At 45.5% G+C, this 24839-nt stretch overlaps 1 protein-coding gene across 6 annotated transcripts in view; it reads left to right on the forward strand.

Moving 5' to 3' along the window:
* The window catches only part of DLGAP3 (DLG associated protein 3), a 943374-nt gene that overhangs the window by 781908 nt on the left and 136627 nt on the right, over positions 1-24839 (forward strand). For all 6 annotated transcript variants that reach the window (XM_073563179.1, XM_073563204.1, XM_073563162.1 and 3 more), the window contains one exon: positions 7721-7806. In XM_073563179.1, coding sequence (XP_073419280.1) covers positions 7721-7806 — 86 coding nt within the window. The remainder of the gene's footprint in view (positions 1-7720; positions 7807-24839) is intronic.

Below are 24839 nucleotides of genomic sequence, written 5' to 3' on the forward strand. Positions count from 1 at the left end.
GGCGTCCAAGCACCAAAGAGAAGGAATGCTCAGTAAGATGATTTCTGGACTTAAACTCCAGAGGGTAGTGCTGCCTCTGTATACCACTGGTTGCCATAGACTGGAGAGCAAGCAGTAAACACATGGACACTATGAAGCAGTGCAAGATGCTAGGACCAAAGTCTGTGCTGGATAGCACCTGCAGAGGCTGGGCCCGAATGGGAGACCACAGCACCAGACAAGGCTTTGGGATCTATCCATTGCAGCGGTAGAATCCCGGCACCTATCAGCGTTTTCAAGTTGGCCTTTGATCAGTCGAAATGTAATTGAGAAATGACAGTTAACAGGAACAGTAGAGGTCAAGATAAGGTCTGGAAGACTAAGAAAAATTTTGGTGAGAACTGCTTGTGGGATTACTAGAGAGGCAAATGAGAACCCCTGTTTGATTGCAAAATATTTTCAGAAAGATTTAGCAGACTCTGGAACGTGTGGTACATTGTTCTATTTAGAGATATCTGCACAAATATGGTTTTCATGTAAGTCATAAGGTATATGTGGAGAAAAAAGGGCACAGAATTTCAGGAAAAGAACATCTCACCAACCATTAAGCATGGGGGGCAATTGGTCTTGCTTTGGGGTTGTGTTGCAGCCAATGGTTTGCTGAACATTTCACAGGTAGAGGGAAGAATGGATTCAATGACATTTCAACAAATTCTTGATGCAAACATAACACCATCTGTATAAAAGCTAAAGTTGAAAAGATTATGGCTTCAGCACATGGATAATGATCCTAAACACACATTAAAATCCACAATAGACTACCCCAAATGGCACAAGCTAAAGGTTTTACAAAGGCCCTCATAGTCCTGTGATCTGAACACCATTGAAAATTTGTGGCTAGATCTCAAAATATTAGTGCATGCAAGACAACTGAGGAATCTTACGGAACTGGAAGAATTTTCCAAATTGTATATACACAGTGGGGAAAAAAGTATTTTGTCAGCCACCAATTGTGCAAGTTCTCGCACTTAAAAAGATGAGAGAGGCCTGTAATGTATTATAGCTCTCAAAAAATCTAACAGTCAAAACTCCATGCTAATTCTCTTGGATCTCTCTGCAGCATTCAACATGGTGGATCATTAGCTCCTCCTCACTATGCTCCGCTCCATCGGCATCAAGGACACCGTTCTCTCCTGGTTTTCCTCCTATCTCTCTGACCGCTCCTTTACTGTATCTTTTGCTGGCTTCTCCTCTCATCTTCCCCTTACTGTTGGGGTTCCTCAAGGATCGGTTCTAGGCCCCCTCCTCTTCTACTTGTACACTGCCCCTATTGGTAAAACAATCAGTAGATTTGGTTTCCAGTATCATCTCTATGCTGATGACACCCAATTATACGCTTCTTCTCTTGACATCATGCCAGCCTTTCTAGAAAACACTGGCGATTGTCTAAACGCTGTGTCTAACATCATGTCCTCACTATATCTGAAACTGAACCTGTCAAAGACTGAACTCCTTGTGTTTCCTCCCTCAACTAATGCACCTATACCCGACACTGCCATTTCCGTGTGTGGTTCCACTATTACTCCCCAGCAACATGCCCGCTGTCTTGGGGTCATACTTGACTCCAAGCTTTCATTCACCCCCTACATCCAATCACTGGCTCGCTCTTGTTATCTGCATCTTAATAACATTTCTAGAATTCGACCTTTTCTTACCTTTGACTCTGCAAAAATTCTTACTGTTTCTCTTATTCATTCTCGTCTGGACTACTGTAACTCTCTTCTAATCGGTCTCCCTCTTACCAAACTTTCCCCCCTCCAATCTGTCTTGAATGCTGCAGCCAGGATCATATTCCTCGCCAATCGTTACACCAATGCCTCTACCTTGTGCCAATCCTTACACTGGCTACCCATCCACTCCAGAATCCAGTACAAACTTATTGCCCTCACCCACAAAGCACTCCATGGCTCAGCACCACCCTACATCTCCTCCCTTGTTTCAGTTTACCACCCTACCCTTGCCCTCCATTCTGCTGATGACCTGAGGTTAGCATCCTCGATAATCAGAACCTCTTACTCCCGTCTCCAAGACTATACACGTGCTGCGCCAATTCTTTGGAACACACTTCCCAGGTCAATACGAGTAGTCCCCAATCCCTACAATTTTAAGCGTGCCCTGAAAACTCATTTATTCAGACTGGCCTACCGCCTCAACACATTAACCTACAGTTGTGGCCAAAAGTATTGACACCCCTGCAATTCTGTCAGATAATACTGTTTCTTCCTGAAAATGATTGCAATCACAAATTCTTTGGTATTATTATCTTCATGTAATTTGTCTTAAATGAAAAAACACAAAAAGAATTGTCCTAAAGCCAAATTGGATATAATTCCACACCAAACATAAAAAAGAGGGTTGACAAAAGTATTGGCACTTTTCGAAAAATCTCGTGATGCTTCTCTAATTTGTGTAATTAACAGCACCTGTAACTTACCTGTGACCCCTAACAGGTGTTGGCAATAACTAAATCACACTTGTAGCCCTCTTAACATTATGGCTGGTCCAAACAATCAGGGCAACTGTTACCACCCACCTTTCGTGTCTCCCCTTTTTCCCTCATAGATTGTAAGCTTGTGAGCAGGGCCCTCATTCCTCTTGGTATCTGTTATGACCTATGTGATAATTGTTATGCTGTAATGTCTATCATCTGTACAAGTCCCCTCTGAAATGTAAAGTGCTGCGGAATATGTCGGTGCTATAGAAATAAAATTTGTTATTATTATTATTATAGAACATGATGCAAAAACTAGTTTTTGCAATAAAGAACCCTGCTGTGCACCCAAACGGTGGTTTTTCCCCACATAAGGGGTATCGGCGCACTCAGGAGAAATGGCACAAGATACTGTATAGAGCAATTTCTCCTGTTACCCTTATGAAATTGCAAGATAAGGAGCTGAAAAGATTTATTTGGGAAAAATATGATTTTTTTATTTCCACCGTTCTACTCTATAAGATTTCTGTGAAGCACCTGTGGTTTCAAGGTGCTCAATACACATCTAGATAAGTTCCGTAAGGGGTCTAGTTTCCAAAATGGTGTCACTTCGGTGGAGTTTCCACTGTTTATGCGCATCGAGGCTCTTCAAAAGTGACACTGCGTCCGCTAATTATTCCATCAAGTTTTACATTCAAAAAGTCAAATGATGCTCCTTCCCTTCCAAACACTGCTGTGTGCACAAACAGTAGATTTCCCCCACATATGGGGTATTGGCATGCTCAGGAGAAATTGCAAAACAAAATGTATGGTCCATTTTCTCCTGTGACCCTTACAAAAGTAAAAAAAATGAGGTCTAAATGAAAATTTTTGTGAAAAAAAATTTACATGTTCATTTTTTTTAAACATTCCAAAAATTTCTGTGAAGCACTTGAAGGGGTAATAAACTTCTTGAATGTGTTTTTGAGCATCTCGAGAGGTGCAGTTTTTAGAGTGGTGTCACTTTTTGGTATTTTCTTTCATATAGACCCCTCAAAGTGACTTCAAATGTGAGGTGGTCCCTAAAAAATAGTTTTGTAAAATTTGTTGAAAAAATGAGAAATCGCTGGTCAACTTTCAACCCTTATAACTTCCTAACAAAAAAAATGTTGGTTCCAAATTGTGCTGATGTAAAGTAGACATGTGGGAAATGTTATTTATTAACTATTTTGTGCGACATCTTTGATTTAAGGGCATAAAAATTAAAAGTTGGAAAATTGCAAAATTTTCAAAATTGTTTCATTGTAGCCTTTTGGTGAATTCCAAAAAGTTAATTTTTTTCTCATGAATGTACAGTCTGCACCCCATCTTGACTGAAAAAAGCAGAAATGTAGAAGTTCTGAAAATGTATTAAAAAAAGAAAAACTGTAATATCACATGGTCATAAGTATTCAGACCCTTTGCTCAGATACTCATATTTAAGCTCCACAGTAGGGAGATGGGACAAAGTTCCACAAAGTCAACTATCACTGAAGCCCTTTACCAGTCAGGCCTTTGTGGCAGAGTGGCCCGACCAAAGCCTGTCCTCAGGGCCAGACACATGAAAGCCCGCAGAGTTTGCTAAAAAACACATGAAGGACTCCCAGACTACGAGAAATAAGATTCTCTGGTCTGATGAGATGAAGATAGAAATTTTGGTGATAATTTTAAGCGGTATGTGTGGAGAAAACCATGCACTGCTCAACACCTGTCCAATACAATCCCAACAGTCAAACATGGTGGTGGCAGCATCATGCTATGGGGGTGTTTTTCAGGTGCAGGGACAGGATGACTGGTTGCAATTGAAGGAAACATGAATGCAGCCACATACAGAAATTACCTGGATGAAATCCTCTTCCAGAGTGCTCTGGACCTCCGACTTGGCCAAAGGTTCACCTTCCAACAAGACAATGACCCTAAGCACACATCTAAAATAACAAAGGAGTGGCTACAGATCAAATCTGTGACCATCCTTGACTGGCCCAGCCAGAACCCTGACTTAAACCCATTTGAGCATCTTTGGAGAGACCTGAAAATGGCTGTCCACCAACGTTCACCATCCAACCTGACAGAACTGGAGAGGATCTGCAAGGAAGAATGGCAGAGGATCCACAAATCCAGGTGTGAAAAACTTGTTGCATCATTCCCAAGAAGACTCATGGATGTACTAGCTCAAAAGGGTGCTTCTACTCAATACTGAGCAAAGGATCTGAATACTTATGACCATGTGATATTTCAGTTTTTATTTTTTAATAAATTTGCAAACATTTCTACATTTCTGCTTTTTTTCAGTCATGATGGGGTGCAGAGTGTACAAAAATGAGAAAAAAATGAACTTTTTTGAATATACCAAATGGCATCAATGAAACAAAGAATGAAAAATTTAAAGGGGTCTGAATACTTTCCATACCCACTGTAAACTCTGAAAAAAAGACTGCACTGGTGAGCTTGGGAACGTAAAAAGGCCTGGATGTTCACGAAAGATAGCAGTGGTAGATAGGGATGAGTGAGTAGTGAAATACTCGGACTCGCTGTACTCGTTACGAGTAGCTCCTAATACTTGGGTACCCGTAACAAGTAGCGAGTCCAATGTAAGTCTATGGGAAATGCGAGTAATGGGCTGTGTGTGTGTGCAGGGCTGTGCGGGGACTGTACCAGGCTGTGCGGGACTATGCTGAGCTGTGCGGGGATTGTGCGGGGACTGTGCTGGGCTGTGCGGGACTGTGCTGGGCCGTGCGGGGACTGTGCCAGGCTGTGCGGGGACTGTGCCCTGCTGTGCGGGACTGTGCTGGGCAGTGTGGGGACTGTGCCGGGCTGTGCAGGACTGTGCTGGGCTGTGCGGGGACTGTTCCGGGCTATGCCGGACTGTGCTGGGCTGTGCGGCAACTGTGCCAGGCTGTGCGGGACTGTGCTGGGCTGTATGGGGGCTGTGGGGGCTGTGCCGAATATTGCAAGGCGAGTAGTGAAATTTACTCACCAGGATTCGAGTATCACAAGTACCGCATTACTCGCCGAGTACCTAATCCTAACGAGTATACTCACTCATCCCTAGTGGTAGATGATCAATTAATCCTTTCCACGGTGAAGAAAAACCCCTTCACAACATCCATCCAAGTGAAGAACACTTTCCCTCCAGAAATTGTTGTTTCGGTATCTTAGTCTACCATAAAGAAAAGACTTCATGAGAGCAGATACAGAGGATTCACCACAAGGTGCAAACCATTAATCAGCTTTAAAAAAAGAAAGGCCAAATTAGACTTTACCAAAAAACATCTAAAGAAGCCAGCCCGGTTCTGGAAAAGCATTCTATCCTCTATCAATGTCAACTATGGCTTATTGCAGTAGCTCAAATAATCTAAGATTTTACATATACAGTGGGGAAAAAAAGTATTTAGTCAGTCAGCAATAGTGCAAGTTCCACCACTTAAAAAGATGAGAGGCGTCTGTAATTTACATCATAGGTAGACCTCAACTATGGGAGACAAACTGAGAAAAAAAAATCCAGAAAATCACATTGTCTGGTTTTTTTTTTCATTTTATTTGCATATTATGGTGGAAAATAAGTATTTGGTCAGAAACAAAATTTCATCTCAATACTTTGTGATATATCCTTTGTTGGCAATAACAGAGGTCAAACGTTTTCTGTAAGTCTTCACAAGGTTGCCACACACTGTTGTTGGTATGTTGGCTCATTCCCCCATGCAGATCTCCTCTAGAGCACTGATGTTTTTGGCTTTTCGCTTGGCAACACGGACTTTCAACTCCCTCCAAAGGTTTTCTATAGGGTTGAGATCTGGAGACTGGCTAGGCCACTCCAGGACCTTGAAATGCTTCTTACGAAGCCACTCCTTCGTTGCCCTGGCGGTGTGCTTTGGATCATTGTCATGTTGAAAGACCCAGCCACGTTTCATCTTCAATGCCCTTGCTGATGGAAGGAGGTTTGCACTCAAAATCTCACGATACATGGCCCCATTCATTCTTTCATGTACCCGGATCATTCGTCCTGGCCCCTTTGCAGAGAAACAGCCCTAAAGCATGATGTTTCCACCACCATGCTTTACAGTAGGTATGGTGTTTGATGGATGCAACTCAGTATTCTTTTTCCTCCAAACACGACAAGTTGTGTTTCTACCAAACAGTTCCAGTTTGGTTTCATCAGACCATAGGACATTCTCCCAAAACTCCTCTGGATCATCCAAATGCTCTCTAGCAAACTTCAGACGGGCCCGGACATGTACAGGCTTAAGCAGTGGGACACGTCTGGCACTGCAGGATCTGAGTCCATGGTGGCGTAGTGTGTTACTTATGGTAGGCCTTGTTACATTGGTCCCAGCTCTCTGCAGTTCATTCACTAGGTCCCCCCCGCGTGGTTCTGGGATTTTTGCTCACCGTTCTTGTGATCATTCTGACCCCACGGGGTGGGATTTTGCGTGGAGCACCAGATCGAGGGAGATTATCAGTGGTCTTGTATGTCTTCCATTTTCTAATTATTGCTCCCACAGTTGATTTCTTCACTCCAAGCTGGTTGGCTATTGCAGATTCAGTCTTCCCAGCCTGGTGCAGGGCTACAATTTTGTTTCTGGTGTCCTTTGACAGCTCTTTGGTCTTCACCATAGTGGAGTTTGGAGTCAGACTGTTTGAGGGTGTGCACAGGTGTCTTTTTATACTGATAACAAGTTTAAACAGGTGCCATTACTACAGGTAATGAGTGGAGGAAAGAGGAGACTCTTAAAGAAGAAGTTACAGGTCTGTGAGAGCCAGAAATCTTGATTGCTTGTTTCTGACCAAATACTTATTTTCCACCATAATATGCAAATAAAATGAAAAAAAAACCGACAATGTGATTTTCTGGATTTTTTTTTCTCAGTTTGTCACCCATAGTTGAGGTCTACCTATGATGTAAATTACAGACGCCTCTCATCTTTTTAAGTGGTGGAACTTACACTATTGCTGACTGACTAAATACTTTTTTTCCCCACTGTATGTCTGGTATTCTGTATGGTAAGGTTTATGGAAAGACAGCAGTAAACAGTATTATCCTTCGGTCGCAGGCAAGCATAACGATTAGTCAATTATTGATTCCATAAAGTTATGTTTCTATTATTTTTCAATGAGAATTTGCCTTCAAACTAATAAGAGGTCTCTAATTTGCAAAATGGGATTATTTAGAAAACATGTCTGTTACTACTAAATCTTTAAAATAATTGATATATTACCTTTTTATTGCTGCAGGTAGAGACTATCTCTGACTCGGACACTGAGGGGAAGAGCAGGAGAGAAGTCCACTCCATTGGGGTTCAAGTAGAAGATGACAGAAGGTGCCTGTATTTGTTAACCTATCTACTATGCAACAAGTTAGCAGGGCATAGTTATACTTACTACACAACTAACTTTATACTACACACTTAGTGTTAGGGAAATAGAGATAATGCTTTTATATGAAACTTACAAGTTTTCAGCTTTCCTCAGAGAGGTCAATATAAAGGTGGTGCCAGATTGCCTTTAAAAATCCTGCTATTAGCAATCTCCTATTGTGTTCACCATTTATTCCAGTCACTAAGTTTAGACTATGTGTCCACATGTTTCTAAAGGGGGCTGTTTTACAGCAAATTCATATGACCACCGTGAGCATCATGCACCTTAAGTGTAGCCTGCACAATGACAATGCCAGCATCATGCCATCTGTCCATGTCACACTTTTTTAGTACTGTACAGTACAGCTCACAATTTCCATGTGTTTCTCATTATTCTCACATCACGTTTGATTGAGTATTGACTAATTCTATTACTGAGTCGATTTCTTGTGCGTCACTGTTCTCTCTGAGTGCATCTATTTTTGCTCTTGAATTGCAAGCGAAAAAAAAAACAACCACTAAGTGTATGAGATTGAATCTCGATTTTATACTTGATACTTGTGGATATTGACATTGTGTCTGTACATAGCTCTTACAAGAATACCATGTTTATTGGCAGTACAAATAGCTGTATAGCATCGCTTTTATTGACATTTCCTATACAGACTAATTGCATATGCTTCAACATGATGAAGAATTGGACGAATACACACACACATACAGTCATGGCCGATAGTGTTGGTACCCTTGATATTGTTCCAGAAAATAAAGTATTTCTCCCAGAAAATTATTGCAATTACACATGTTTTGTTATACAAATGTTTATTTATTTTTTGTTTATTTGAACAACTCAAAAAACAGTGAAAAAAAGGCAAATTGGTCATCATTTCACACAAAACCTCAAAAATGGGTCGGACAAAATTGTTGGCACCCTCAATTTAATATTTGGTTGCACACTCTTTGGAATAAATAACTGCAATAAATCAATTCCTATGACCATCAACAAGCTTCTTACACCTCTCATCTGGAATTTTAAACCTCTCTTCTTTTTGCAGACTGCTCCAGGTCTCTCATATATGAAGGATGCCTTCTCACTACAACAATTTTAAGATGTCTCCACAGGTGTTCGATGGGATTTAGATCCAGACTCATTGCTGGCCACTTCAGAACTCTCCAGTGCTTTGCTTCCATCTATTCCTGGGGGATTCTTGAAGTATAACTTGGTGGGTTATTCTCCTGCTATAAGACTCATGACCAAGGCCGCAAACACAGCTTTCTAATACTGGGCACTACATTGTGACCTAAAATCCTTTGGTGATCTTCAGATTTCTTGATGCCTTACACACATTGAAGGCACCCAGTGTGAGAGGCAGCAAAACAACTCCACATCTTTAAACTTCTACTATCTTTGACTGTGGGTACTTTGTTCTATTTTTATTCAATTTTCAGTAAACAGTAGAATTAGGTGCTTTGCCACAAAAACTCTAACTTTGTCTCATCGGTCCTCTAGATGCTATCCCAGAAGGATTTTGGCTTACGTACATTTTGGCAAACTACCGTCTTACTTTTTTATAGAAAGGGAAACTAAACCAGCCCGCCCTGTGTAAGGCATGTGGTAGCACAGACTCCAAGGGACTGCTTAAGAGGAAACCACTGAAGAAAAAATAAAGGGTCCAGCTCCCAATGAAGGCTTGAATTTATTGAAAAATATTTTTAAAATAACACTGTATTCATAACTAAAGAAACACGTTTAGAATACATAAGATGCTTAGCACAAAATTTGGCCAAAAAATGTGAGCCCATCCACCATCGTCAAGGTAATCTCATGATCGAATGGGTCCCTAACATAACTACATAGTGTGAACACTTACCTCTGTCTAATAACTTGGTCAAGCCTATATTTATAGGAAGGTCAGAACCAAATGTGATTGGATGTAATTAAAACCACAGCTTGGTGAAAGGCGGAGTGATCAGTCAGAATGCTAGCATACAAATAACAGAAAAACTGACGGCACATCTAGAACTAGTCTGAATAAGTGCATACCAAAAAACAGCTTACATATCAAAATGAGGAATGGTTGCACTCAATTGCATTAAGGCATGTCAATGTGAAATACAAGAAATGTGAATAGCGTAATGGCTTTTGAAATGTAGGAAAATACTGGCAGTGTTCTTTGTCAAAGGAAGGCTTGATAAGTGCCCAAGCCACCATCATGAACCAAACAAAGAGTATCCAGGAATATATAAAAAAAGGCACCAAAGGATGAGAAGCTGAGAGAGAGCCTAAGGCAGCAACAACAACAACGGACCTGGAAGTAAGAAAAGGAACATTAAATACCATGGCAAGATAAGCCGCTACACGGGATGTACCATTGACAGATAATGGAGGTGGGAAAATCCTACCAATGACTAGAGAAAGATGGATTCCAACATAGTGCAGAGGCACTGATCATAGCGGCACAAGATCAGTAGCTAAGTACCGGATCCATAGACCCCAGAAAAAGTTGGGGAGAATGAAAGGGCTAAAATCCTGTGGGACTTCAAGATCCAGATTGATGATGGATAAGCAGGTGTAGGCTAACCAACCAGATATCTTGATAGTAGATAAGAATCATAAGACAGCAATATTAATAGATGTGACAGTATCAAGTGATAGTAACATCAAAAAGAAGGAAGATGAGAAGCTGGAGAAATACCAAGGCCTCAAACAAGAACTGAAGAAGATGTGGAAGGTGAAGGCAACAGTGATTCCAGTGGTGATAGGAGCACATGGAGCATTGACTCCTAAATTGGAAGAATGGTTAGAACATCCCAGGTTCAACATCTGAGCTTTCCATCCAGAAAATGCAGCACTGGGGACAAGTAAGATCCTGCACAGAACCTGCAAACTCCCAGGCCTCTGGTAGAGGACCCGACAATGAGGAAGGAAATAAAAAACAACCACCCTACGGAGGGTTGAGAATGTAATTATATATATATATATATATATATATATATATAAATCAAGAAAAAAGGGCAGCACTACCAAAATAATACAGCAGGTGCAAAACCTATTCAGCGGTGTCAAAACAGCCAAAAAGACAGAAGGAAAAAAAGTAGGCAGCACTCAAATTAAATGTGAAAACAGTGGATACTTTACTGATCCTCAGATGATCTGAGGATCAGTAAAGTGTCCACTGTTTTCACATTTAATTTGAGTGCTGCCTATTTTTTTTCCTTTTATATATATATATACATATATATAGTGACAGGTTGACTGACGCCATATGTGAGGAGAGATATGTGTTGCAAAGGTTGATATCCTGATATGAAAGCCATAGTTTTCCTCCAGCATGATATGTGCTGAGAGCAATCCAGTCGCTCCATGGGTCTGGCTTTCATGGTGGGTAGGTTAGAGATGGGCTGGACACCTACAGTCATGGCCAAAAGTTTTGAGAATGACACAAATATTAATTTTTACAAAGTCTACTGCTTCATTTTTTCTAATGGCAATTTGCATATACTCCAGAATGTTATAAAGAGTGATCAGCTTAACAGCAATTACTTGCAAAGTCAATATTTGCCTAGAAAATGAACTTTATCCCCCAAAACACATTTCAACATCATTGCAGCCCTGCCTTAAAAGGACCAGCTAACTTCGTTTCAGTGATTGCTCCATTAACACAGGTGTGGGTGTTGATGAGGACAGGGCTGGAGATCAATCTGTCATGATTAAGTAAGAATGACACCACTGGACACTTTAAAAGGAGGCTGGTGCTTGGCATCATTGTTTCTCTTCTGTTAACCATGGTTATCTCTAAAGAAACACGTGCAGTCATCATTGCACTGCACAAAAATGGCCTAACAGGGAAGAGTATCGCAGCTAGAAAGATTGCACCTCAGTCAACAATCTATCGCATCATCAAGAACTTCAAGGAGAGAGGTTCCCTTGTTGCCAAAAAGGCTCCAGGGCGCCCAAAAAAGACCAGCAAGCGCCAGGACCGTCTCTTAAAAGTGTTTCAGCTGCGGGATCGGGCTACCAGCTGTGCAGAGCTTGCTCAGGAATGGCAGCAGGCAGGTGTGAGTGCATCTGCATGCACTGTGAGGCGGAGACTCTTGGAGCAAGGCCTGGTGTCAAGGAGGGCAGCAAAGAAGCCACTTCTCTCCAGAAAAAACATCATGGACAGACTGATATTCTGCAAGAGGTACAGGGAGTGGACTGCTGAGGACTGGGGTAAAGTCATTTTCTCTGATGAATCCCCTTTTCGATTGTTTGGGACATCTGGAAAATGGCTTATTCGGAGAAGACGAGGTGAGCGCTACCACCAGTCTTGTCTCATGCCAACTGTCAAGCATCCTGAATCCATTCATGTGTGGGGTTGCTTCTCAGCCAAGGGAATGGGCTCTCTCTCAGTCTTGCCTAAAAACACAGCCATGAATAAAGAATGGTACCAGAATGTCCTCCGAGAGCAACTTCTCCCAACCGTCCAAGAGCAGTTTGGCGATCAACAATGCCTTTTTCAACATGATGGAGCACCTTGCCATAAAGCAAAGGTGATAACTAAATGGCTCAGGGAACAAAACATAGAGATTTTGGGACCATGGCCTGGAAACTCCCCAGATCTTAATCCCATTGAGAACTTGTGGTCAATCATCAAGAGACGGGTGGACAAACAAAAACCTTCAAATTCAGACAAAATAAAAGCATTCATTTTGCAAGAATGGACTGCTATCAGTCAGGATTTGATCCAGAAGTTGATTGAGAGCATGCCAGGGAGAATTGCTGAGGTCCTGAAGAAGAAGGGTCAACACTGCAAATATTGACTTGCTGCATTAACTCATTCTAACTGTCAATATAACCTTTTGTTACTCATAATATGATTGCAATTATATTTCTGTATGTGATAAAAACATCTGACAAACACACATAAAAACCAGAGGGCAGCAGATCATGTGAAAATATAATATTTCTGTCATTCTCAAAACTTTTGGCCATGACTGTACACATCATATCTCCACATCCAGAATGTGACGGGAGGGAGTTAAAAGTTCAGCCAGTTTTTTTTATCTCTATCTGTGTTGTATGGAGAAAGGAAGTCTCCAGACTCAAGCTCCTGAGAGGGCTGCCACATGTTTTTGTCCCAGACAGCGGGAGCCAAACTGTGAAGAACTTTATATTTACTTTTTGTTTTCATTTGAGCTAGAATGGCTGTTTTTTGTTGCTATTTTGGTCTTATTGGTTTATGCAGCAATAAACCACCCAGAGACTTTACCCAAACGTGTTCCTGTGTCTATTTTACATATGTCCCAATTTTAGTAATATAAGGTGCTAGACAATTCGACAATATTCATTATCTTTTTTTGTAGACGGCTGTATAGCCTTTTTAGCTGCCTGACAAAAATTAAAAAAGATTCTAGCTAATTAAAATCATATTCTTTATTAATTTGTATTAAAATCAAAAGCAACAAACAATAAAAAAGCAATATGACAAAGTGGGAAAAGGAACTTTCTGAGGGGGATGTTACAAAAACAGTAGGCTGTCTACCACCTGAACAATCAATACATGATAATAAATCAGAGTCCTATATATTATTCCTTCATGAATAGTGTTGAGCGATACCTTCCGATATCGGGAAATATCGGATCGGATTGAATCGGACCGATACCCAAAAAGTATCGGATATCGCCGATTCCGATACCGGAAACCAATGCAAGTCAATGGGACAGAAATATCGGAATTAAAATAAACCCTTTCTTTCCTTGTAGGTTAATTCTACATGAAGGAAAACAACTAAGAATAATGTAGAATGTATTGGGGGAGGTGGAGGAGACATTAAAGGCATAGAGATTTAGCCCAATCAAATGGAATAGCAGGAATACATTTTTTTTAAGACGTTCGGAGTTACAAAGATATTGACTATGTTAACCTTTTTTATATTTTGTCAGATATGTATGTTTCACTACTTCCATGCTCTTCACCTTCTTTTTTACTTCTCCCACACTTTCTCCTTCATCCTCAGCAGCAGCATCTTTTTCATCAACTTCTTCTGCACCTTATTCATCTTCTTCTTCTTCACCTTCTTCCTATTATTCTTTTTTTTTACATTCTTCATATTCTTCTTATTCAACTATTATTCTTCTTCATATTCTACTTCTTCATCTTCTTCCTATTCTTCTTCTTCATCATATTCTTATGTGTGACAGGCATTCCTGTAGTTGTTATCTATAAAAGTTTGAAGATTACACCTTCCGTTCTGCCTGTCACAAAAGATTTACAACAGGATTTGTCCGCGTTCAGTTTGGCCTGCAGCAGGCATTTTCCAGGGGTACTATGAGGAGGAACGGACTCACCCCCATACAATGCTTAGTCTTCTTCTGCTTATAATTTAGATAATATCTTTTGCTCTGATTTTTAGTCTTATTCTTAATGTTCTTCTGCTTTTTGTTCTTCTGCTTCTTGGTCTTCTGTCTCTTGTTGTTCTGTATCTTGGTGGTTGTCTTCATGTTCTTTGTCCTCTTGGTCATCTTCTTCAGGGTCATCTTTTTGGTCTTCTTTGGGGTGGTCTTCAGGGTCGTCGTCTTCAGGGTCGTCATCTTTGGGGTTGTCGTCTTCTTCGGGGTGGTCTTCAGGGTCGTCGTCTTCAGGGTTATCAGCTTCGGGGTCGGCGTCTTCGGGGTGGTCTTCAGGGTCGTCAGGGAGATCCAGAGTGATTACCAAAAACCATTTCAAAAAGCTTGAGCTTAGAAATGTAGCAGAAGGTACAAGAAGGCTGAGGAACTGCCGAGAACCAGCTGACGGTACTGGAACCCAGATGGGTAGCAGAAGGAACAAGAGCCAATGGCACTACCGAGGACCAGCTGATGGTACTGGAACCCGGTTACTAAGCAGGAGGTACCTGTGCTAGAAAGCACTACCAAGGACCAGCAGACATTGCTGGAACTCAGATACCGAAAAGGAGGCACCTAAGCCAAAGGCACTGCCGAGAACCAGCTGACGGTACTGGAACCCAGATGGGTAGCAGAAGGAACAAGAGCCAATGGAACTACCGAGGACCAGCTGACGGTGCTGGAATCCGGAGGGGTAGCAGAAGGAACAAGAGCCAATGGCACTACCGAGGACCAGCTGATGGTACTGGAACCTGGTTACTAAGCAGGAGGTACCTGTGCCAGAAAGCACTACCAAGGACCAGCAGACGTTGCTGGAACTCAGATACCGAGAAGGAGGCACCTAAGCCAAAGGCACTGCCGAGAACCAGCTGACGGTACTGGAACCCAGATGGGTAGCAGAAGGTACCCATGAAAAACAAAGTTGCAAGGCCGCGAGCCGTCCGCAGTTACCGAAACCCACAGTCCTACAGGGGGTGCTTGTCCTATTGGCACTACGGAACCAGCCTTTATTGCCAGATCCTGCAGCCCACATAGGAAGCACCTAAACTGCAGGCACCATAGAGTCGGCTAACCTGACCGCAACACGACAGGACATCGTATTGGTGGCAAAGTGACGTTGACACTACCCGGAAACAGCTAGCATGCTGGAACCAGGCTGGGCAGGAGGGAGTACCCGTGCCAAAGACACTGCCGAGAACCAGCTGACAGTGCTGGAACCTGGATGGGTAGCAGAAGCTACAAGAGCCAATGGAACTACCGAGGACCAACTGACGATGCTGGAACCTGGAGGAGCAGCAGAAGGAACAAGAGCCATGGGCACTACCGAGAACCAGATGATGGTACTGGAACCCGGTTACTAAGCAGGAGGTACCTGTGCTAGAAAGCACTACCAAGGACCAGCAGATGTTGCTGGAACCAGGAGGGGTAGCAGAAGGAACAAGAGCCAATGGCACTACCGAGGAGCAGCTGATGGTACTGGAACCCTGTTACTAAGCAGGAGGTACCTGTGCCAGAAAGCACTACCAAGGACCAGCAGACATTGCTGGAAGGTACCCATGAAAAACAAAGCTGCAAGGCCGCGAGCCAGCCACAGTTACCGAAACCCACAGTCCTACAGGGGGTGCTTGTCCTATTGGCACTAGGGAACCAGCCTTAACTGCCAAATCCCGCAGCCCACATAGGAAGCACCTAACCTGAAGGCACCATAGAGTCGGCTAACCCGACCGCAACATGACAGAACAAAGTTTTGGAGGCAAAGTGACGTTGAAACTACCCGGAAACAGCTGGCGTGCTGGAACCAGGCTGGGCAGGAGGGAGTACCCGTGCCAAAGACACTGCCGGGAACCAGCTGGCGGTGCTGGAACCCAGGGTAAATACTACAAACAGAGTGGAGACAAAGGCCTAATTGGAGCAAGTTTAAAATCTGTAGTTGTGTGAGTGTGGATAGAGCAGGAGAAATTGCCGGACACACAGATGGGGGTCAGCTGACATTACTGAACCCCAATAACACTGGAGCATATGTTGACTGTGCAGACGGCACTTCTGAGCAGCAACAGGCGGTGTTGGAGCCCAGGGTTAATACTTCAAACTTAGTGGAGCCAGAGGCCTAATTGGATCAAGATTAATATCTGTTGTAGACTACTACTGATTTTAAACTTGCTCCAATTAGGCCTCTGGCTCCACTCTGTTTCTAGTATTTACCATGGGCTCCAACACCGCCAGTTGCTGCTCAGAAGTGCCATCTGCACAGTCAACACTTGCTCCTGTGTTATTGGGGTTCAGTAATGTCAGCTGATCCCCTGCTGTGTGTCGGGCAATTTCTCCTGCTCTATCCACATTCCCACTGCAACTGGCGGTGTTGGAGCCCAGGGTCAATCAGGGTGTTGGCTGAGGCCTAATTGGAGCAAGTTTAATCTCTGATGTAGTGTGAATGTGGAAGGAGCAGGAGACATTGCCGGACACACAGCAGGGGAGCAGCTGGCGTTACTGAACCCCAATAACACAGGAGCTAGTGTTTTTCTCTGTGCAGATGGCACTTCTGAGCAGCAACTGGCAGTGTTGGAGCCCAGGGTCAATCAGGGTGTAGGCTGAGGCCTAATTGGAGCAAGTTTAATATCTGATGTAGTGTGATTGTGGAGGGAGCAGGAGACATTGTCGGACACGCAGCAGGGGATCAGCTAGCGTTACTGAACCCCAATAACACAGGAGCTAGTGTTTTTCTCTGTGCAGACGGCACTTCTGAGCAGCAACTGGCAGTGTTGGAGCCCAGGGTCAATCAGGGTGTAGGCTGAGGCCTAGTTGGAGCAAGTTTAATATCTGATGTTGTGTGAATGTGGATGGAGCAGGAGATATTGCCAGACACACAGCAGGGGAGCAGCTGACATTACTGAGCCCCACTAACACAGGAGCTAGTGTTTTTCTCTGTGCAGACGGCACTTCTGAGCAGCAACTGGCATTTTTGGAGCCCAGGGTCAATCAGGGTGTAGGCTGAGGCCTAATTGGAGCAAGTTTAATATCTGATGTAGTGTGAATGTGGAGGGAGCAGAAGACATTGCCAGACACACAGCAGGGGAGCAGCTGGCGTTACTGAACCCCACTAACACAGGAGCTAGTGTTTTTCTCTGTGCAGACGGCACTTCTGAGCAGCAACTGGCAGTGTTGGAGCCCAGGGTCAATCAGGGTGTAGGCTGAGGCCTAATTGGAGCAAGTTTAATATCTGATGGAGTGTGAATGTGGAGGGAGCAGGAGACATTGCCGGACACACAGCAGGGGGGCAGCTGACATTACTGAACCCCACTAGCACAGGAGCTAGTGTTTTTCTCTGTGCAGACAGCACTTCTGAGCAGCAACTGACAGTGTTGGAGCCCAGGGTCAACCAGGGTGTAGGCTGAGGCCTAATTGGAGCAAGTTTAATATCTGATGTAGTGTGAATGTGGAGGAAGCAGGAGACATTGCCAGACACACAGTAGGGGGGCAGCTGGCATTACTGAACCCCAATAACACAGGAGCTAGTGTTTTTCTCTGTGCAGACGGCACTTCTGAGCAGCAACTGGCAGTGTTGGAGCCCAGGGTCAATCAGGGTGTAGGCTGAGGCCTAATTGGAGAAAGTTTAATATCTGATGTAGTGTGAATGTGGAGGGAGCAGGAGACATTGCCAGACACACAGCAGGGGAGCAGCTGGCGTTACTGAACCCCACTAACACAGGAGCTAGTGTTTTTCTCTGTGCAGACCGCACTTCTGAGCAGCAACTGGCAGTGTTGGAGCCCAGGGTCAATTAGGGTGTAGGCTGAGGCCTAGTTGGAGCAAGTTTAATATCTGATGTTGTGTGATTGTGGAGGGAGCAGGAGACATTGTTGGACACACAGCAGGGGATCAGCTAGCGTTACTGAACCCCAATAACACAGGAGCTAGTGTTTTTCTCTGTGCAGACGGCACTTCTGAGCAGCAACTGGCGGTGTTGGAGCCCAGGGTCAATCAGGGTGTAGGCTGAGGCCTAATTGGAGCAAGTTTAATATCTGATGGAGTGTGAATGTGGAGGGAGCAGGAGACATTGCCGGACACACAGCAGGGGGGCAGCTGACATTACTGAACCCCACTAACACAGGAGCTAGTGTTTTTCTCTGTGCAGACAGCACTTCTGAGCAGCAACTGACAGTGTTGGAGCCCAGGGTCAACCAGGGTGTAGGCTGAGGCCTAATTGGAGCAAGTTTAATATCTGATGTAGTGTGAATGTGGAGGAAGCAGGAGACATTGCCAGACACACAGCAGGGGGGCAGCTAGCGTTACTTAACCCCAATAACACAGGAGCTAGTGTTTTTCTCTGTGCAGATGGCATTTCTGAGCAGCAACTGGCGGTGTTGGAGCCCAGGGTCAATCAGGGTGTAGGCTGAGGCCTAATTGGAGAAAGTTTAATATCTGATGTAGTGTGAATGTGGAGGGAGCAGGAGACATTGCCAGACACACAGCAGGGGAGCAGCTGGCGTTACTGAACCCCACTAACACAGGAGCTAGTGTTTTTCTCTGTGCAGACCGCACTTCTGAGCAGCAACTGGCAGTGTTGGAGCCCAGGGTCAATCAGGGTGTAGGCTGAGGCCTAATTGGAGCAAGTTTAATATCTGATGGAGTGTGAATGTGGAGGGAGCAGGAGACATTGCCGGACACACAGCAGGGGGGCAGCTGACATTACTGAACCCCACTAGCACAGGAGCTAGTGTTTTTCTCTGTGCAGACAGCACTTCTGAGCAGCAACTGACAGTGTTGGAGCCCAGGGTCAACCAGGGTGTAGGCTGAGGCCTAATTGGAGCAAGTTTAATATCTGATGTAGTGTGAATGTGGAGGAAGCAGGAGACATTGCCAGACACACAGTAGGGGGGCAGCTGGCGTTACTGAACCCCAATAACACAGGAGCTAGTGTTTTTCTCTGTGCAGACGGCACTTCTGAGCAGCAACTGGCGGTGTTGGAGCCCAGGGTCAATCAGGGTGTAGGCTGAGGCCTAATTGGAGAAAGTTTAATATCTGATGTAGTGTGAATGTGGAGGGAGCAGGAGACATTGCCAGACACACAGCAGGGGAGCAGCTGGCGTTACTGAACCCCACTAACACAGGAGCTAGTGTTTTTCTCTGTGCAGACCGCACTTCTGAGCAGCAACTGGCAGTGTTGGAGCCCAGGGTCAATTAGGGTGTAGGCTGAGGCCTAGTTGGAGCAAGTTTAATATCTGATGTTGTGTGATTGTGGAGGGAGCAGGAGACATTGTTGGACACACAGCAGGGGATCAGCTAGCGTTACTGAACCCCAATAACACAGGAGCTAGTGTTTTTCTCTGTGCAGATGGCACTTCTGAGCAGCAACTGGCGGTGTTGGAGCCCAGGGTCAATCAGGGTGTAGGCTGAGGCCTAATTGGAGAAAGTTTAATATCTGATGGAGTGTGAATGTGGAGGGAGCAGGAGACATTGCCGGACACACAGCAGGGGGACATCTGACATTACTGAACCCCACTAACACAGGAGCTAGTGTTTTTCTCTGTGCAGACAGCACTTCTGAGCAGCAACTGACAGTGTTGGAGCCCAGGGTCAACCAGGGTGTAGGCTGAGGCCTAATTGGAGCAAGTTTAATATCTGATGTAGTGTGAATGTGGAGGAAGCAGGAGACATTGCCAGACACACAGCAGGGGGGCAGCTAGCGTTACTTAACCCCAATAACACAGGAGCTAGTGTTTTTCTCTGTGCAGATGGCATTTCTGAGCAGCAACTGGCGGTGTTGGAGCCCAGGGTCAATCAGGGTGTAGGCTGAGGCCTAATTGGAAAAAGTTTAATATCTGATGTAGTGTGAATGTGGAGGGAGCAGGAGACATTGCCAGACACACAGCAGGGGAGCAGCTGGCGTTACTGAACCCCACTAACACAGGAGCTAGTGTTTTTCTCTGTGCAGACCGCACTTCTGAGCAGCAACTGGCAGTGTTGGAGCCCAGGGTCATTTAGGGTGTAGGCTGAGGCCTAGTTGGAGCAAGTTTAATATCTGATGTTGTGTGATTGTGGAGGGAGCAGGAGTCATTGTTGGACACACAGCAGGGGATCAGCTAGCGTTACTGAACCCCAATAACACAGGAGCTAGTGTTTTTCTCTGTGCAGACGGCACTTCTGAGCAGCAACTGGCGGTGTTGGAGCCCAGGGTCAATCAGGGTGTAGGCTGAGGCCTAACTGGAGCAAGTTTAATATCTGATGTAGTGTGAATGTAGAGGGAGCAGGAGACATTGCCGGACACACAGCAGGGGAGCAGCTGGCGTTACTGAACCCCATTAACACAGGAGCTAGTGTTTTTCTCTGTGCAGACAGAACTTCTGAGCAGCAACTGGCAGTGTTGGAGCCCAGCATCAATCAGGGTGTAGGCTGAGGCCTAATTGGAGCAAGTTTAATATCTGATGTAGTGTGAATCTTGATGGAGCGGGAGACATTGCCGGACCCACAGCAGGGGAGCAGCTGGCATTACTGAACCCCAATAACACAGGAGCTAGTGTTTTTCTCTGTGCAGACAGTTCTTCTGAGCAGCAACTGGCAGCATTGGAGCCCAGGGTCAATCAGGGTGTAGGCTGAGGCCTAATTGGAGCAAGTTTAATATCTGATGTAGTGTGAATGTGGCGGGAGCAGGAGACTGTCATGATCACGTGTGTCAGGACGCAGATGTTTCCGCAAGGCGAACCCATGTGACACACGTGACCCTCGATACACCGCCTCCAGTGGGGCGCATTTAAATAATAAAACGTGCAGGTGGATACGCCGCCTCCACCTGGCGAATTTGGGTATTACACGTTATACATACAATCTGGAAACCCCGCCTCCAGTACGGCAAATTTAAATAATAAGGGGGACCTGGGAAACATTAACAGTGGTGGGCCCTGCGATAGGGAAAAGGGAATTGGAGACCTCCTGAGCTCCCCTGAGTCAGTGTCCCTGCACTCCTAACGTTCCCTATGCCGGTTCCGCACCGGGCGCCGCACGCGTACCTTAACGCCCTTGCTCACCCTGACCCTAAACCCTCACTAGGGAATGGGTCGGTGCAGAGACTAATCCCACCACTGCACTAATAACACACATGAGGAAAGAGACAATACAGGGGAAACACCACTTAGCTTTATGCTCTGTGCTTATGCTCCTGAAACAGAGCCCTCCACCTGCGTGCGTCTTCTCCTCCACCCGGATCCATCACCATAACAGGATCCTTCACCATAGTGCAGCCTTGGAGCAGAGTCCACCACCAGTTGCAGTTGCTTAGTAACAGAGTCCCAAGGATGAGTTCAGCTTCTGACACGAAGTCGAGCATGCTTGAGTCCAGCTCAGCTGCCAAGTCCCACATGGTGAGTGCCACTCTCCATAGTCGCCACTCCACCAGCCCATGCAGACACTTCCCGCTGACACCATCACTGCGACCCCACCACGCCATGCCAGCCCTTCGTCAAGACACCATAGCTGAAACACGTCCCCCCTGGCTAAGCTGCGCAGGACTCCTCACCAGCTCCATCCTTCCTCCAGGCTCTCAAACTCAGAGTGAAAACAATCTCACAATATCACAGGCCGTGATTGCACACCCCTAGCACACCTTTATAGGGTGTCACACCTGATACATAATTACGTGCACAAAAACCTAAAGTGCAATACCACTAACCACCACCGAGGACAGTCAAGACACCTTGGAACTTTCCAAAGTAAAAAAAGTTCACCCAGTGCAAATTAAAACTGTCAGATCATGACAGAGACATTGCCAGACACACAGCAGGGGAGCAGCTGGCGTTACTGAACCCCACTAACACAGGAGCTAGTGTTTTTCTCTGTACAGACCGCACTTCTGAGCAGCAACTGGCAGTGTTAGAGCCCAGGGTCAATCAGGGTGTAGGCTGAGGCCTAATTGGAGCAAGTTTAATATCTGATGTTGTGTGATTGTGGAGGGAGCAGGAGACATTCCCGGACACACAGCAGGGGAGCAGCTGGCGTTACTGAACCCCAATAACACAGGAGCTACTGTTTTTCTCTGTGCAGATGGCACTTTTGAGCAGCAACTGGCGGTGTTGGAGCCCAGGGTCAATCAGTTCAGGTGGGAGAAACATGAACACAACAGGAGACATGGATACTGTTGCCAACCAATTATTTAATCTGGAAGAGAACTGGCAAATTCCGGCGAGATCCAAGCCTTGTTCATTTTCAGAAAAGTAAGCCGGTCAACGTTATCGGAGGATAGTCGCATGCGACGGTCTGTTAGTACACCACGTGCGGCACTAAAGACGCGTTCCGATAATACACTAGCAGCAGGGCAAGCCAGCACCTCCAATGCATACTGACTATGCTCTGGCCATGTATCTAGCTTAGAGACCCAAAACTTGAATGGGGAAGAGCCATTTGGAAGTACACTGAAAGGGCAAGACATGTAGTCTGTCATCATCTGACGGAAACGTTGCCTCCTGTTGACTGGAGCCGTCTGTGATGGTGTAGACATTTGTGGCAGGGACACAAAACTTTGCCACATTTGGGCCATACTGGTCTTGCCTTGTGCTGAGGTGCTGCGTCTGCTCCCTCTTTGTGCAGAGCTTCCTCCACTGCCTCGACGCACAGAGCTGCTTTGTAAACCACTAACAGCACTGCCCTCGGGTGGAATGGAGAACATGATGGAATGCATCAGTGTGTCTTGGTGCTCCTGCATTTTACGCTCCCAGTTCAACGGTGTTTGAGGCTTTGTAAGTTGTCCCGGTAGCGAGGATCTAGGAGGGTGTACACTCAATAATCAGCCGTGTTGAGAATGTGGGCGATGCGGCGGTCGTTTCTCAGGCACTGCAGCATGAAATCAACCATGTGCTGCAGACTCCCAACTGGCCAAGAAACGCTGTCCCCTGCTTGAGGTGTCATCTCTGCCTGCTCTGCATCACCCCACCCTCGCTCTACATACTGACTACTAGAGCATTGTGTATTTCCCTCCTCTGGAGAGATGTCTTCCTCCTCCATTGACTCCTCCTCATCCTCCTCACAAAGTGTCCCCTGCCTAGGCCTTTGTGAGGAACCACGTTGCGCAGACTGTCCAGAAGCAGATGGCATTTGTGACTCCTCATCCTCCACCTCTTCCAAAACCTCCTCCCTTAGTGATTGCAGTGTTTTTTGAAGCAGGCAGATAAGGGGGACAGTCATGCTGACTAGTGCATCATCTGCACTCACCATCCGCATGGAATTATCGAAGGCACGCAAAACGTGGCAGATGTCCTTCATAGAGGCCCACTCAGTGGTGGTGAAGTGTGAACGGCACGCAGTGCGACTGGTTTGTGCCTGGTGCAGCTGGTACTCCATTACTGCTGCCTGCTGCTCACACAACCGCTCCAACATATGTAACGTTGAATTCCACCTGGTGGGCAGGTCACATATGATGCGATGTTCCGAAAGGCAGAATGGACTCTGCAGAGCTGCAATGCGCAATCTTGCCATGCTGGAGCGCTGCAAGTGAGCGCACTCTATGCGGACCTTGTGGAGCAGTGCATCAAGATCCGGATAGTCCCTCAAAAAACTCTGCACGACCAAGTTGAGCACATGTGCCAGACATGGGATGTGAGTGAGGTTGCCTAGGCCCAGAGCTGCCACCAGATTTCGGCCATTGTCACACACTACCAAGCCTGGCTGGAGATTCGCTGGTGCAAACCACACGTCGCTCTCCTGCTTGATGGCATTCCAGAGCCCCTGCGCTGTGTGGCTTCGATTCCCAAAGAAATTAATTTCAGTACGGCCTGTTGACATTTGGCCACGGCTGTGCTCATATCGGTCGTAACAGGTAAGCGTTCATGGGTCCATGTGTAGGTAGACCGTGACGGCTCCTGCAGCGCTGATTCAGAGGAACTGGAGTATGAGGAGGAGTCAATGTATACAGACTGGATTCCTGCAATCCTTGGAGTTGGCAGAACACGTAAAGCACCACTCTCAAGATCTGTACCCGGCTCCACAACATTTACCCAATGGGCAGTGAGGGAAAAGTATCATCCCTGTCCATGGTTACTGGTCCACGCATCGGTGGTCAGGTGGACCTTGCTACTGACGGCGATTAGTAGCGCATGTTTAATTTTTCCCTCCACATGCTTTTGCAGGGCAGGAACGGCTTGCCTGCTGAAATAAAAGCGGTGGGCATGTTGTATTGTGGGACTGCCAATGCCATGAAGTTACGGAAGGTGTCAGTCTCCAACAGCCTGAATGAGAGCATTTCAAGGGCCAGTAGTTTTGCAATGCCAGCATTCAGAGCCTGTGCTCGGGGATGGTTTGCCGAGTATGGCCGCCTTTTCTCTCATGCCTGTGCTACCGATAGCTGTAGAGTGGCCTGGGAGTGTGAGGATGACAGGGAACGTGGTGCTGTGGGTGGAATTACACTGGGTCTCTGTACAACAGTGCCAGAGGTTCTTCCATGGTGATCCTGTGAGGAAGCCGAACCAGCTATGTGTGAGCTGGAGGAAGAGGCTACAACACGAGCTGAAGAGGTGGTAGGTGGTGCTGTAGGTTGGCCTACGTCTTCAGTGTGTCTTTGTAACTCCACCACCATATTTGTGGTATTGAGGTTGCTGACACTTTTCCCTCTTTTGACTTTCTGAATACACAGCTTGCATTTGACAAAGC

Source organism: Dendrobates tinctorius, unplaced genomic scaffold (genome assembly GCF_039654945.1).
Source record: "Dendrobates tinctorius isolate UK_male_01 unplaced genomic scaffold, ASM3965494v1 ptg000015l, whole genome shotgun sequence".
Classification (NCBI taxonomy): domain Eukaryota; kingdom Metazoa; phylum Chordata; class Amphibia; order Anura; family Dendrobatidae; genus Dendrobates; species Dendrobates tinctorius.